The 16,784-nt window shown below is 52.0% G+C and overlaps 1 protein-coding gene across 2 annotated transcripts in view; it reads right to left on the reverse strand.

Annotated features, from left to right (window-relative positions):
- Positions 1-16,784, reverse strand: part of AOPEP (aminopeptidase O (putative)) — a gene marked incomplete at both ends in the record, with an annotated part of 267,301 nt that overhangs the window by 11,389 nt on the left and 239,128 nt on the right. For both annotated transcript variants that reach the window (XM_080708670.1, XM_080708669.1), the window contains one exon: positions 9,291-9,407. In XM_080708670.1, coding sequence (XP_080564796.1) covers positions 9,291-9,407 — 117 coding nt within the window. The remainder of the gene's footprint in view (positions 1-9,290; positions 9,408-16,784) is intronic.

Raw genomic sequence — 16,784 nt, forward strand, 5'->3', positions numbered from 1 at the left:
TTCCAGGAACCCCAGTGCCACCAATAATAATAATAATAATAATAATAATAATAATAATAATAATTAATAATAATAAATAGGTCTGGGAGTGTAGCCCGGAGGAAGAAGGGCTTCCAGGAACCCCAGTACCACACAATAAATAAATAAATAAATAAATAAAATAAAAAAATAAAAAATAAAAAGGGCTGAGGGTGTAGCTTGGAGGTAGGAAGCTCTTAGGTTCAATCCCCAGTACCAAAAAAAGTAATAATATTAATTTTTAAAAAACCATGCTCACGTCATTAGTCATCAGGCAAAGCAAATACGAACCGCAATGCCATACCACTCGAGCTCACAAGGACACCTAAGACAGAGAGGGCCGGGCGTGGCCGCACAGGCCTGTTTTCCCAGGACTCGGGAGGCTAAGGTGAGGGGATCGCAGGTTCGCGGACAGCGACAGCAACTTAGCAAGACTCTGTTTCAAAAATAAGAAATAAAACAGAAAGCTCAGAAGCAGAATGCTCTGGGCTCAACACCCAGCACTGCAACAAATAAATAAATAGACAGACAACAAGAAGCGCTGACGAGAACGTAGACCAGCCAGAACCCTCAAGTACCGCCGGTGAGAACGTAACGTGCTCGGAAATACAGCCTGGCGGTTCCTCAAAATTTAAACAGAGCTCCGCGACTCCGCAGCTCCTCTCCCAGGTGCAGAGTGTGCCCGGGAGAGTGAGCACGCACCTCACACACACCTGCACACAAGTGCTCGCCACGGCAGAATTCCTACTCGCTCAAAAGTGGAAATAACCTAAGTGTTCTGTGACTCGTGAGCGGATAAGTAAATCTGATCATTCAGGTCACAAAAATGTCTGCAATAAAAAGAAATGGCGGGGTTGGGAGTAGAGCTCAGTGGTCGGGCTCAAGCCCCAAAGCCCCCCAAAACAGGGGGTGGGGGCACGAATGTGCCACAGACAGCGGTGATCCCTGAGCTCGGCATGCCGGTGAAAGGCAGCAGCCTGAATACGACCCAGCACTGCGTGTGATCCCACGACGAGGCGGATCTACAGACAGGCACACCGTCACTGCCTAGGACCGGCAGGTGAAAGACATTCGGTTTCTTATGGGAATGATCAAAACGTCCTACGACTGATTGTAGCGACGGATGCATATCTGCGGATATACTAAAGGCCACTGAATCACACACTTTAAATGGGTGAGTTGTATGGCATGTGAACTGTATCTCAGAAAAAGTTATTCACAACAACCGCCACAGAGCCGGGCGTGGTGGGCACACTTGTAATCCCAGCATTCGGGAGGCGGAGACCAGAGGATCGCAGGTTCGTGGCCAGCCTCAACTACTTAGTGAGGCCCTTTGCAACTCAGTGGGACCCGGTTTCAAAATAAAGGCTAAAAAATAGGGCTGGGGGTGTCGCTCAGAGGTAGAATGCCCCTGGGTTCCATCCCCAGTACCAAAAAAAGAAAGAAAAAGCCCAGCCACCCCGCTCGCCGAGCTGAGGAAGGCTTTTAGGAAGGAATACTTTCCAGTCTGCCCCTGGCTGGGAGGAGCTGCCTGGCCGAGGCAGCAGGGAAGGCATGGCTTTGGGCTGCTGGTTTCTGGCTGGTTCCGCAGACCTGGGTTCTTCCTGTACGCTGTCTGGGTATTTGCTCCCACTCAGGGGTGCGCAAGACTGGTTGGTTTGAGGCTGTGGCCAAAGTAACACGCAGACTGAGAAGCCTAAAAAAGTCATTTGTGGTGTTACTTAAGAGAGTGGAGATGTCTTCTGTGCTTTCTAGTTTTATACCTGCCGTCCACGCACAATGTTGCCACCTGCATGGGCACGGGCGCCACTCGGCCTCTGCCCTGTTACGGCTGCCCACGTGCAGGCAGAGCTCCCCTTCCTTCTATGCTGCGAGGTTCCCACAGCCTGAAGGCCACCGTGCTGCAGAAAAGGCACCGGGAACTCCGAAAGACGTTCTGAGAATTTGGGCAAAGCGAGCCTTCTATTTTAGGGCATTTCAGGTACACTTTACATTTGACTCTAATTCAATTTACCATTGAAAGAAAATAGCAGTGTTTAAAGACAGCTGTGTGGGTTTTTGTTTTTGTTTTTGTTTTTGCTATGGCTCTCAAAATAGAAATCTAATACAAAAAGATGTAAACTACTGACTGAGCTATAAAGAACCCAGAAGCACCAATAAAAGACAAAAACCCAGGCACTGACTTCACTAGACTTTGGAAATAAAATGAACACAAGCTGCAGCTAGTTTCTTGGCTGTGCAGAAGAAAGAAGACCTCAAGGCCATGCAAATCTCCCACCGTTCTGAGAAAATCTCCAGTCTGGGGGTCACACACAGCACGAGCAGACGATGCTCTTAAGTCTGGACGATCTGACCAGCTTCAAGTGCTATGGCGAACGCAAAAAGGACCAATCGGTACAAACAGTAAACGTAACTTTTCTGGAGAAGCTGAACCCGCAGCCCGCAGCCCACTGACCAATGCTGTTCAGAGAACCAGCCCGACCGCAGGCCCACGGCTTGTCCTTTCCTCTTTCCCTTCACCTGTCCAACCACATCTGGCCGGCCTCAGTGTGCACGGCGACTCTGGGTCAGGCACAGCCTCGGGAACAGCAGAGAAGTATTCCAGTGTTCAAGTTCTTTACCATTCTCACCTTGACCAGCCTCTCCACGACACAGCAAGGCTGACGACTTGTGGGACTTCCATGGGAAAGTCTGGGGCACTGAACTGTATAACAAGGAATGAAAACACCAAGGACCAAACTCTTGAGACGCTGTTCTGACTCTGAAGGAATGTTCCCAAGCCCTGGTGGAATGTCCCACGGAGCAATGATGACCACGAGAAAGCACACACGTGTGAGCAGAACTGCAGAACCCTGCTCTGCCCGCCAAAGGAGCCTCCTGGTTTACACAAAGATATAAGATATATCGCAAAGTAATCCCGCGCTTTCAGCCTGCGCCCACCACCCGAGACGCTCCAGAAAAGCAGCACTGTGGGGGGGGGGGTGTCTGCACCCCTTACTAATGCCACCGCGGCTTTATAAACTGACGTGAAGTCACACTGCTCACAGGCCGACGCTGTTGTCAGAATATTCACAGACGTGTTTTCTGTGGGCTGCCAGGAGGAAGAGGCGAATGTCAGTCTCACACTTCCTGAAGCTCCCCCGGGGCCCAGCCCTGAACTTCACCCTGGATATCATTCCACTCAACGCTACTCGGCGTTCCAGCCGTCCACAACAGTGGTCTTTTTTTTTTTTTTTGGTGGTACTGGGGTTCCTGGAAGCCCTTCTACCTCCGGGCTATACTCCCAGACCTATTTTATACATTTATTTGGAAACAGGGTCTTAAGCCAGCGCGGCTGGCTTCGAACCTGCGTGATCCTCCTGTCTCCGCCTCCCAAGCGCGGGGATTACAAGCGTGCCCACCACGCCCGGTGCAACAGTGGTCAGTTCAATCTGACAATGGCCTCATGGTCCCTTCCTTGGTGGTACTTTCCAACACTGCTGTATGACACCCTGGTGAGCCAGCTGCTGTGGCGATGAGGCCAGGGTCGTCTGCACCAAAGGTGGCTGTCAGAAGGACAAGGGCAGGGGAAGGGGCCACCGTGGACCTCCAGGGATCATGGAAACAGGCCTGGTGCCTGGCACTGTCCTCACTAGAAGTCCTTAGTGCCACCCAAGGGCTGCCGGGGACAAAGGGGAAAGCCGAGCTCGGTAGACTGCATTCCAACAAGCTGTTGAACACCCCCAAACCGCAGCAGCGCCCCAGGATGTCCTGTTGTAGCCAAAATACACTGCTCTCCTCCAGAGGGGAGACTTCAGCGACACTGGTGGTCGGGTCTAGAATCCTCTCCGCTGAGGTGCCTCTAGAGGGCTGTGATGGTCAAGCGTCCAGATTCACAGATTGTGCTTCTGGCCAAATGCAGTTCAGAAGGGCGCCCCCGCTGGAGCCACACCACTGTGTCAGGGTTTCGCATAATCTCCAAGCCCACTGCAAGTTCTCTTCTGTCACCACTGCATTAAACGCACGCCCCCACCCCCTCTGGTGTGAAACTCTGCGACAGAAGGCAGGAGGAAGACCAGCTCGCAGAGGCTCTCTGCGCGACGTGGGTGAGCGGCTCGTGGGGCTGGGACCTCATCCTCTCTAGTTGGCCAGCTGCGACCGGGTCCTTTTCAGACAAGAACGTGGGAACTGCTGGCGGGCCTCCTCTGCGTCCTAGTGGTTAAGCAGGTTTGGCCTTCCTTATGAACCTGTTCCATGATGACTTGTTTTTCTTCCATGTGAAAAATTTTCAGCACTCCAAGTTAGATTTTCTAGGGCTTTGAGGGTCGCTCAATGCTGTTAGGCGTCCTGTCTTCCCAGCCATTCGACTCTGCTGCAACCAGCTGTCAGGCACTTTATCACACGAGACTTTGAAATGCCGCCTTTGAGGCAGCTGCTGCCTTAGAGAAGTGGTTCTGAAGCAGAACTTCTCCCCCGGGGGACGTTTAGCAGTGCCTGGAGACATTTCTGAGTGCTGCATTAGCGGAGAACAGGAGCTGCTGCTGGCTCCTCCTTGGTCGAGCCCAGGGACTCGAACATCCCAGGACACACAGAACAGACTTCCGCAAAGAATTATTCAGTCCAGAAAGTCAGACAGAGTGCTGAGGCTGAGGCAGCCCCTCCCCACCCTGGGCAAAACAAACAACCTGGCCACGGCACCAAAGACTGGGAGTTCTGTGGCCAATGCACCGGGGCCACAACAGCTGGGAAGCCTGTACGGAGTAACTGGGCGCAAAGTACACACGTAACAACTGAGCACCTGTCTCTGCTCTCTCTTACTCTCTCTGCTAGTGTTCACAGAGTAAGAGAGGACACAGCTAAAGAGAAAATATAAGCATTATTTCAGCTAAAAAACAGAACTTGATCGTTTCAGATAGGAACCTGCGGGCGTGTCCGTGAGGAGCCAAGGGGGCCTGGGCATGACAGACAGGACACCAGGCTTCTTGCTGTAGCCGAGGCCCGGAAGCCTCCTCTTCCTCTCAACGGGTGTCCCCAGCACAGTGACAAGATGGGAGGCTGCCAGTGGCCTTTCCCAGAAAGTTAATTTTCTGGCTGAACATATCATGACAACATCAGCACAGGGCCCACCTCGGCCAGACACTTAGGGCCGTCACTCCCGTGAGTCAGTACGCCGCTGGCTTGTAACTACCAACCCTTGCTGGAAGAGGCTCCGGCCACGAGCCAACGCCAAGTGTGTGACGGCGTCAAGTCAGGAGCGGGAGGCGAGCTGTGCAGCTGGGGAAAGGGCCACGGGGCCGGGACCCTCCCTTCACCACCAGAGCGGCTAGGCTTCAGTTAAAAGCAGAGGGGAGTTCTCTCTAAACGGCTCTCAGGAAACGCTTGGTTTCAGAAGCATCTGTCCAGTCTATTTTTTACGTTTGAGTATTTCAGGGCTGCTTCTACGACTAGATTCCCTTCAGTTCTCCTTCCCTCCTGGTTGAAGGGGCCGGCATGCGGCTGGCAGCTTTGACTCCAGTGCAAACGGCGGCGGACTCCTACAGCTGGGTTCTCTCCGGGCCAAGAGCCGTGCAGGCGGCCTGCTCGCGCCCGCCCCGCGGAGGCTACGGTGAGAGCCGGCAGGCCCAGCATGGCCGCCGTCCTTGGGAGCGGTGGGATCCTGGACATGTGGCCTGCCTGCTGATGGAGGCGGGATGCTGGCAGCAAGGCAGTGTTCAGAAGGCTGGTCTCAGAGCCCGCAGACTCCAGGAATCCCTGTGAGAGCGCTGAGCACTGGGGCGCAGGACAGTCCAGAGCAGGCTCCCGGGCACTGCACTGGCCCAGCAGGCTGGGGCAGGAGGAGAGGAGGACCCCAAACGAGGCATCAGGATGGGACCCTCACGTCGTAGAGATTCCTCCGCAGGCATGACACAGCCGCTTAACAGCACAGGAATGCCGCAGCACCCTCACCGCCAGGGCTGAGCGGCCAGGATGGCGCCAGGGCGGCAGCTGAGCGTGGCGGGCTCCTCCTCAGGCAGAGGTGGCCCACAAGCTTTCAGGAGAGCGGGGGGCCTTTCTGCACACCTCCGAGGGTACGCCGGACACAGGTAAGGTCACGCTGCCCTCCCCTCGGCACAGCACCCCACCCTGCGAGCGAGGGGCTCCACCGTCTGGGCCCCCACCTCTCTGGGCCAGACATCCGTCCAGCCTGGGGCAGACCCAGGGGCCCGATGGGGCTGCGACTCCCCTGCGCTGGCTGAAGCCCCACTAGAGCCCCCCTCCATGGGATGCAAAGCAGCCGCCACGCCCAGCCTCTGACCACCTTTCAAATGGTTCCATGAGTCCACACCTAAGAGCCTTAATCACAGTTCAAAGGGGCTACCTCTGCCGGGCTGGTCAAGCGGAAGCACCAAGAATCGAGTCAGAATCTGCGAAACCTTTCCACCAAGGAGTTTTTCTTTCTCCAACAAAATGCCTGTCACTTAGACACAGCTGACTGTTCAACCAAGTTCCCGCCCACCCGTCACAATAAATCACATTTGACTAACAAAGTCTCTAGAAGACGCCCCAATGGCAGAAGGCCCTTAGCCCTGCAGTCAGAGAGCCTCCGTGGGCGGGTCAAACCAGCCTGCGGCTCAAGCAGTGCAGTGGGGAAAGACGGCAGCACTGAGCCGGGCCGGTGCCGTGGAACCCGGGGTCCAGGCCCAGGTCTCGCCGTGCACGGCCTTGTGTTTCCGTGCCATGACCACAGCAGCAAACCGAAGGGGCGCAGCAGAAGACACCTGGCCCGAAACGGTAACTGCCCAGGCCCTTGCCAAACGCGGCTGCTGACTGGCTTGGTGGCGCCCCCATACTTGGGAGGCTGAGACAAGAAGATCGCAGGTTCGAGGACAGCCTCAGCAGCTTAGCTAGATCCTGTTTCAAAATAAAAAATGAAATAGGGCTGGGAGTGTAGCTCAGAGGCACAATGCTCCTGGCTTCAAATCCCAGTTCGAAAACAAAACAAAATGTCTGCTGCTATCATCTGGCACGCGCCCAGTTCCTACCTCTGTGTGACCCCCCGGGGCCCTTGGCTTCCTGTGGCCAGCTCCTCACCAGCAAGCCCTGGCTCGGTGGCACCTCCTCTAAGCGGTCTCCCCTGAGAACTGTGTAGGAGGCCCGTCCCATCCTCAGCCTGGGCACAGCTCTCCTCCACAGCTCTCGGCTGATGCGGTCCCGTTGGCTCACTTGTGAGGGGCTATTCAGAGAAACACAAGCATCCCAGGTGCGCACCTCCTGTGCGCACACCGCTCTGTTGCCAGGACCTAGAAAACGCTCATGAGCTGCACAAACGGACCACGCTAGTCACAGACACCCAGACAGGCATCCTCAGCCCCGCCCCTCGCCACCAGGGACCTGCAAAGAGGGCTGCTCGGCCTCTGCGGACCTCGTCATTTGTGAGATGTAACGTAAGCAGGTAGATAAAACCCACGGTCCTTCTCAAAGCTTTAAGAGGGTATTTAACAACTAAGGGGCATGTATTTCAGGCAGACGGAAGAGGGAGAGCAGAGCCTCCGAGGGACAGGTGCCCGGTGCCTGGCTGGAGTGGGCCCGCGGCTGGAGCCTGGCATTCCATGGCATTCAACCCCCCAAAACAGCCAATGCCCCCAAACACGAAGGTCTTTTAAACACTAATTAAAAACACCAGTTGGCATTTAAAAATTCCTATAAACAAAAATACAAGAACTGAAATAAACAGCAGCGGGTGCACAGTCTGTGTTCAAGGTGGGCAAAAAGCTGCGCGTCTTCCCTGAACTCTTCAATTACTCCTGCATTTATGGAGATTTAAATGTCCATCTTACCTTCTAGTTAATAGGACATTTGCTGGTCTCAACTCCATTTTGTGGGGAATTCATTGTAATAAACGTTTATTTGGCCCCCAAATTCATTGTAATGTTTCATTTAGCCCAACACATCTAAAATGTCATTTCAGAAATATTATGTAATGGTTGAGAAAAACTGAGCTATTTTGCTGTTTTATACAACGTATTCAATAGCCATTGTGCACGTTACACTTAGAGAATAAATATCGTCATTTGAATTAGCTACATCTCCTCAACTGGATCCACTAGGAGGAAGATTCCCAGAGTGAATAACTCCCACCACCATCTGCTCTGCCAGAGACAGGCCGTTCCAGAATCTCTCTATGGAACATGCCCCTTTATCACAGCTTTCTATAAGCTTGTGCCCCCACTTTCCTATATGAGCCTCTGATACTCTCCTAAAAAGGGCCACATTGCAAGTACTCAAGCGCCATGGGTGCAGTTTTACATATTCAGTTATGCTGGGCAGAGTGGCGCATTCTTATACTCCCAGTACTTGGGAGGCTGAGACAAGACGATCACAGATTTGAGGACAGCCTCAACATGTTAGTGAGACTCTGTTTCAAACTAAAGTAATAAAATAGGCTGAGGGGCCGGGCTTCGTGGTGCTCTCTTGTAATCCTAAGACTTTGGAGGCTGAGACAGGAGGATGGGATGTTTGCCGCCAGCCTCAGCTCCTTAGTGAGGCCCTCTGCAACTTGGTGAAACTGTTTCAAAGTAAAACTAGGGCTGGGGGTGTAGCTCAGAGGCGGAATGTCCCTGGGTTCAATCCCCAGTGCAAAAAAAAAAAAAAAAAAAAAAAAAAAGGGCTGGGGGTGTAGCTCACAGGATCAATGTTCCTGGGTTCAATCCCCAGTACCCACCCCCCACACACACAATCTTCAGTTGCTTTCAGCTGAGTACAAACCAAATTTAACTTGCCTTCTCTGCATTTGAGCTTTATATCAAAGAGCTTTTCTCTTTGAGACCTTATGTTTTACTTAAGATGACTAAATACATTAAATATTTGTTATTTTCCATTTTTAAAGCCCGGAATTCATCTCAGGATTCCCGCTGCATTCCTCCCGGTGAGCTAAAGGATATTAAGGACCCCCTCACATTGCTTCCCAGAGCATCCAATTTTACTTCTGAAACCTCGGCTGCTAGACTTGGCTTTCATTTCCTTTACACATGGCTCCCTTCCTGTCCTAATTGAATGCAACCAAGGCTCTCCAACACGTCGGAGCCAAGTTTCCGTAATGTGCAACAGGATGGCACACCATCAGAGCGCAGGATGACCTGCCGAGGCTCACAACTGCGAACGCCGCCTGGCGGAGCCTCCCAGGACGCGTGTGTCCGCCTTTAGGGTTTAAGAGGGGAAACTCAGGACCTCAAAATGCCGCGGTGCACGAGCAGAGGGCCGCAATGGGGTCCCCGGCCGCTGCCGCCGCGGGGTGCGCGCTGGCGCCGGGTTACCTCTGCATCCTGCCTGTGGAGGTGGTACGTCCTCTGGAGGCTCTGCAGCGTTCGGGGGTCCAGAGTCTTCAGCTCCAAGAGGCGCTCCAGGAGCAAGACCAGCTGATCCGGAAGGAGCTGAAGACAAAACAAGGCAACATGTGAAAACGCCATTCAGGACGAGAGATTAAACCGAGCGTCTGGAGCCCTGAGCCGGGCGCGCAGCGCCCTCAGCTCAAGCCTGGCCCCCAGGCAGACGATGGCGGCGACTTTCCGAAACCTCGGGGTGTACACGCTGCGCACCCCGGGGACACTGCGGCCCCGTTTTTAGTTTCAGGCACAGACTTCAAGCACATCAAAGTGGTGCTTATCTTAATACAATACTGCTGCGGCTTTACTAGATACTTGCCTGTACGGCATGCATATGCCAAAAAAAAAAAAAAAATGTCATTTAGCCTAGACAAAGATCCGAGAAGCTGTCCAACATTAGGCAAACACATGGCGGTTCAACAGAAGTAAGAGGCAGTTTCCTATTCCGTATAAACCTCACAAACATACCCGCTGCGCGCAGGAGGGAGGAGCAGGTGGTGAACAGCCGCCAGCCTCACACCGCGCTGACAGCCACAGGCACCATCGCCCCGCCGGCCGCGAGCGCTCACTGGGACGGGGACTTGGTTAAGCACGAAGGGAGGAAGAAGTTTTTATGTGGCACCAAAAGAGAAAACTAGTTTGAGAATATCCTGTGCCTGAGACCCGGACTCCGCCGCCTGTCCAGGACGGTGTGCGGTGTCGCTGGCCGCGCTGCGCTGAGCACCGCAAGGCAGGTCTAGCCCCGCACCAGAGGAAAAAAGCAAATTCAGACACGCCTTGAAGGGACCACACACGGTTACTCCAAACCCAAGGGCTCAAAGGTATTACTATGGCCGGGCACGGTGGGCACGCCGGTCATCCCCGCGCTTGGGAGGCGGAGACAGGAGGATCGCGCAGGTTCGAAGCCAGCCGCGCTGGCTTAAGAGACCCTGTTTCCAAATAAAAAAGCATTAAAAAAAAATAGGTCTCCAAGTGTAGCCTGGAGGTAGAAGGGTTTCCAGGAACCCCAGTACCACCAAAAAATAAAAAACAAAAACAACAACAAAGAAGTATTACTATGAATTCCACTCTTCCCCACAATTAGCTTCCATCCTTATGCCCAGATAATTATTGTGAACAAGCCAAAAAGTATACATCTGGACGCCAATACTAGACCAACCATACAGCCCTAAGAACACCTGGATTTTGATCACCACTTTGTTATGCAAAAGAAATTTTAAGAGCCAGGCATGGTGGGCACACTTGTGATCCCGGTACTCGGGAGGCAGAGACAGGAGGATGGTTCGCGGCCAGCCTCAGCTACTTAGTGAGGCCCTCAACAACTCAGTGAGACCCTGTTTCAAATAAAGAAGAAAACAGGGCTGTGTGTAGCTCAGAGGTGGAATGCCCCCTGGGTTCCATCCCCAGTACTGGGAGAAGAAAAAAAAAAAAAAAAAAGAAAGAAAACACTTTTTAAATCACCCGCTTCTCTCTCTACCCTTCTCTACTTTTCTACCCCCAAGTGTGTACCCTGCCCCACCATGTGCACACACTTTCTTTCTCTTCCAAGATGAGTGTGCAGGAAAACTGGAAGCCTGAGCGCAGAAGACTCACCATGCAATTCACAATGAAAGCCATTTCTTACGATTCGCACCCCCCCTTCCAAGTTCCTTCAAGTTCCCTACAGACCGGGCCACAAGGCACTTGGCGCTTGGGTACGTATTTCATAGGACCGTCCTGCCGGTCGAGCTGGGGACAGTCTCTCAGGCTGGCAGGGGCCGAGATGTCAGCAGCAAAAGTACAGTGCGCCCAACCTCGGCCTGGGAGGCCGCACAGGACTCGAGAGCCACCAATCCTTTTCTTTCTTTGAGAAGTCACATGCCTGTAAGATGCTTTACAGGTATCAAGTTACGGCCTAACTACCAGGAACAAAACACCAGCCTGCCATTTTCTATGCTTTCAGACACCAGCCTACTTTTATGGTATTAAAAGAAGTCTGTACATGTCTCTTTGAGGATGGGGGCAAGCCTGTGGCGCTGGCCAGCAGCCCGGCTGATATTCCCTTCCGCCTTTGAGGGCCCAGCCTCGTGCTCAGCCTGCAGCCTGTCTGGCCCCGTGCCCTCGGCTCCTACTCCTCCCTGTCACCCCTGGCACCTGAGCCCCTTCTCTGTGGAAGCTGCCCTCTGCGCCCACAGCCCTGGCACCCCCTGGCTGTTCTCCCAGGGCCGGGATACCTCACGGTACTAGAGCCCTCCTCCAGGGCCTGTCTCCCAGCATGGTTCTCCTCAAGCCATCCCACGATTTCTCTTTGTTCAGCTACAGCGAAGTGTCTCTCTGTGGCCTTGCCCGAGGCCCCTCAAGCTGAGGGTAGGGGGCGCAGGCCAGGGGCAAGAACCCTCAGCACTGTGTGGGTGGGGGGAGCGATTCTACAGGCACCAGTCAAAGGCAACAGGAGCCCCTCCACACCCAGACCAGGCAGGCGGCTTCCGGGCAGGCCAGGCCCAACCCAGACGGGACACACATCGCCCGCCAGCTACACGCAGCAAGAACCAGCCCTGCCGATTTGCAGAACTAGGGAAGAGGAGCGAAGCATCTCCCCGCTGCGTGTCTGTGCTTATACTGAGCTTATTGTTGGCACCGTTTGGGTCGTAGTTTAAACTAGCGGGTCTCAAGGAGGAAGCCCCCCCTGTCTTTTCTTTGGGCACTAGGGACCCAACCCAGTGTGCTCTACATTTGCGAGGTAAGTGCGCTCCCACCGAGCCTTGTCCCAGCCCCGAAAGGAACCTCGGAGAACGACAACTAGCGTGGCCCGCAAGCTACCCCAAGTTCAACCAACAACACGGCCCGGCTCCAAGAAACGGCTCGACCAGGAGCCCGCCAGGTCGCCTGGATTCGTAGCTTGTCTGCGTTGAAAGGCCACACATCTGCACACTGGAAGAGAATGTAAGGGTTCCCTGGAAGCTTTTGTTCTCCAAATTTTACGTAATGGAAATATTTAAAGATGAGCTGCAGCAGGAGAGAGAAGGACACAGTCAGACCTTTAGGTTCTTAAGTGTAACTGCCTCTGAATGCAGGAGGCCCAGTCACAGCAGGGGGAGGCCACCCTGGAGGTGCCTGCTCCTTATCAGTAAGTCGCCAAAGACAACTGCTGCAGGAGCCAGCGTGTTCAGAGTGGGCGGAGCGCAGAGCACGCACAGCCACGCGGGGACACCCCCCCCCCCGCCCCGGTAGGAGACGTGGGGCTCGCGGGGTGACCCAGTAGCCCTCGGTGACGAGCCACCAGGCTCTCAACTGGAGCTCTCCTAATTTTCCCCCATGAGGGGAAAATAGACAAGATCAGTATCCAATGTTGTTTTAGGCCCCAAATAATACAAGTAATTTAACATCTTTCATTCACAAGTATTACGTTATTTTAAAAATAAGGTAGCAGACCTTGAAAAGACTATTTTAATATTTACTTTAATGCACAAATGTGGTTAAGTAGCACTTTAATATGATTCTCTGTGGAAAAAAATCGCTACCTGTAAAGCCACCCTACAATGAAAAACATACATTATAAGCGAAAATGTTTGCAAAGCAACTGAAAGATATCACATACTAGAAAACGCTCGGAGGCAGAGCTGGGCAGCGGGACCTGCCCTGGCAGCTGGCACAGGCCGAATGGGGACGCTGCTCCGGTCACGCCACCCCACCCACGGAGAAATCCAGTGAAGTTTCACATGACGCGCAGGCCAACTGTTTAAATGCTGTGGTACGAGGCAGAGGGAGAGCACTTCGCTGTACTGTGGTGCGGTCACGTAGAAGAGGCCGTGTCTCTGAGCATTATTTCCCAAGAAAGCAAAACCTTTCAGCATTAGAGAAAGAACCTGCCTCTATTTCTGGGGTCTGATGGTGCTTATACAACCACAGTTCAGTTGCAGACAGGAGGGAAGCACTCTCCTTTCTTTGCACAAACAAGGAATTCGTGGTGGGGTTATTTTTTCCATATGGAAACCAGCTAAGTATTTTTAAAATGCAATCTGCCTTGGAAACTTAGACAAAATAAGACTATGGGGTGCCAGAGTCATGTGGGGACTTGAAAGAGAAGTGCGCAGGGCTGTAAAACTCACTTGAATGAACCCAGGAAGCAAGACGCTAGGGTCAGTCAAGTACGATGCTATTTGTGAAGGGTTCAGAAGCTGCGTTCTTGCTAGCAACATGGGGGACTTCACAGCCGCTAACTACTGAGAAAGGTACAAGGAAAAACAGTCTCCTATTTTACTCTAGTCAGAGTTAGCAAGCTGCACAACTCTGAATAGTTTTTAAAAGTTTCTACAGCGACTTGCAAAGAACATACACATGTTCCAATCCCATTCTCCTACCCTCCAGGCGGCACAAAGAAAACAAACCCTGACTCTTCCAGAAACCTCTCGGCGCTGTCGTGGGGATCACTCGTCGGAGCCCGAGACCACCAACCACGGCGCCCCCTGCCCCCGCCATTAGCGGGCGCCGGCTCACCTGATGGATCAGACACCAGGACCGGCCTCACTCCAGAGCCAGGAGCCAGGAGGTCATCCGAAAGCCATGGAGGGGACCTCGGGGCCCGGAGGGGCCGCAGCTCCTCGCACGGAGGGAAGGCTCCGTGCTGGGCAGAGCGCGCAGGCCCTGCAGCCAGGCCCTGCAGAGGCACCTCCACTACCACCCCACTGTCCTTCTGGGACCAGTGCCGAAGCCCACAAGCCCCCTTCCGGGCGCCACTCCCTCTCATCCTGGCTGGAGACCCAGCGGATCAATGGGGCCGGTACATATGATGTCACTGCGATCTACAGCGACAGCTCCCCTGCTCTCCGGCCGCTGGAAACATGAAGATAGATCAATTCTTCCCAAAAATGGTTAAAAAATGCTCAGGGAGCGTCCATCTCCCAGAAAAGCATTCTCTGCTATATTTGTCTATGTTACTACGGCGAGAACTGTTTACATGGAACAAAAACAGAAGAAATGGGGGAGGGAGAAAAATCTCAAATTCTCCTGTACGCTGGAGACTGGCCGGCTGAAATTCAACACAGGCAGGGCCAGCCAAGAAGCCCTGACCTTTCAAAGTCGCACGCAGAAGGCCTTCGGTATGAAAGGGCACAGCAGATTTCCCTTGCCCCTTGGATTAAAAAGGTGACCTCATAGATATAGAATGTCTTTCATTGTCTAGAAATCCTCTAAATCCAGCAAGTTCCTTGCCACTCTTCCCAGAAAGCACACTCGCTACCCCAGCTGGCCCTCAGCACACCACGTGGCCCACAGGTGTGGAGGAAGCGGTCCTGTCCCCACGAGGGACAAGGTGACAGGTAACATGTCAGCACACGAGACCGTACTCAGAAACCCAGTCATCCTTCAGAGGCTGCTACAGACCCAACCAAGAAAACACACCCAAGGCTCGCGGCGAATGAGTGTCCACACGGGGACTTTTGCCAATGGGGCAAAATCGAGACATAACTGATAAAGTTCAAGACCAAAAGAGGAAAGTGGTCCTTCCTTACAAGCCCTAAAGAAACACAAAATGCAAACCCAAGTTTAGCCACAAAGATGTCAAAAAATGTTAGACTACACATCAAACAATGACCTTTTATTTCTGTGACAATGAACACTGTGTGTGTGTGTGTGTGTGTGTGTGCGTGCGCACGCGCATCCTACCTCCAAGCCACACCCCTACCCCCCTTTATTTTTTGTTTTGAAACAGGGTCTCGCTAGGTTGATAACAGTCTCACTATATTGCTGATGCCTTGAACCTGCGATCCTCCTGTCTCAGCCTCCCAAACACTGGGATTCTAAGTGTGCGGCACCACATCCAGCTTGATAAAAACTTTTAAGTAACACAAATAGGCAACTTAATAACTATTCAGACACAGTCATGTGTCTGCCCAAGAGCTCTGGTCAACTAAGATATCATGACAGAATTCAAGTATTGTTAGTCTATATTAGTAACCTGCATAGAAGAAAAAAACACAACTGGCTTGAGTTGCTATTAAAAAGAAAACCTTAAAAACAGTTATTTACATATTGTAGCAAAAAACACATTTTAAGGAATTACCCAAGCCAGGCATGGTGATGCACTTTTATAAACCCAGGACCTGGGAGACTGAGAAAGGAGGATTGCAGGTTTGTGGACAGCCTCAGCTACTTAAATGAGACCGCTCACAACTTAGTGAGACCCTGTTTCAAAAAATTAAATAAAATAAAATAGAGCTGGGGTTGTAGCTCAGAGGCAGGATTCCCCTGGATTCAATCTCCAGTACTCCCCCAGCACACACAAAAGAATTACTCAAACTGAAGACTAAAGTCTATACCGTTCACATTCTTTCAAGACCCGACACTTTGATTTGCCAGAAAATGAAGGTTGCCAAATAAGAGAGTAATTTTCCTTGAAATAAAGATCTCAACCAACAGGCATAGATTTTCCCAGCTACAGAGTAAGTTATTTTTGTACTACTAAACATCTTTGGGGTGTATAGCCACAGTTAAATTTCAGAACAAAACTCAAGCAGCGAATATATAATTTCACGTAGACAAAAAGGCACGTATTTTTGGAAAAGCTTTTAACCGCGGTAGTTTAAGAAGACTACTGCATTTCTGAGCCATGATTTGGTCACGCACTCCCAAGACTGGCACACGGATCAAAACGGACACCAACGTCCGCTGTCGGCGCAGATCACTCTCATGTTTCCAGACTGCCAGGGTCAAATCTTCGTGTGCTACTATGCTCTCAACTTCTGTTGGAAATACTCCCCAAACTATAGGCAACGTGACACAAAGCGTATTATCTAAACTACGTGAAAAGGAAACCCCTTGAGGGGGAAAGTCTCTTATAATCATGTCTATTTTTACACATTTTGAAAAAATAAAGCATTGTAAACATGCAAATTGAACATTCCCAAGGATTTCATGAAGGACGCCTGGGATTCTCCTGCCTGCCCCCCCACACTCTGCAATCTGCCAGCCCCGTCCAATAGGGCCCGAGGGAGGACGTTCCCAGCGTACATTTTATGGGTCTCAAGAAACCTGCACTCTGGAAAGAGAAACTGCAAGTTCCTGCGTGCTTCAGGCTACCCGCTTTGCCTGAAAACAACGACATGTTGAAAAAGAATGACTGATGTAAGGATTTCTAAAGGTCTGGGATACTTTATGGTATCAGAACACTTTTAACTTTTCTTGTACTTGCAGCCCACCCCCCCCCCCCCCGCCAAGAAATCTGCTCTGCTTCCTGAGAATAATGCTCTTACTAAATCTGTGATAGTATGCTGAATACCTGACGTATTTATCTTAAGTAAATGTGTCTTTAGGAGCCTGAGTTCCTAATTTATAAAACAGTGATGCTTTCTAACTCTAAATTCCAGTTGCACACTATTTATGGCACTCCAAAGTCTAGCATATGAATAAACCTTCACCGTCAAAGTTGTTAGCTGCTTCCAAGTAAAC

This window comes from Muscardinus avellanarius (genome assembly GCF_963383645.1).
Source record: "Muscardinus avellanarius genome assembly, chromosome: 13".
NCBI classification, from domain to species: domain Eukaryota; kingdom Metazoa; phylum Chordata; class Mammalia; order Rodentia; family Gliridae; genus Muscardinus; species Muscardinus avellanarius.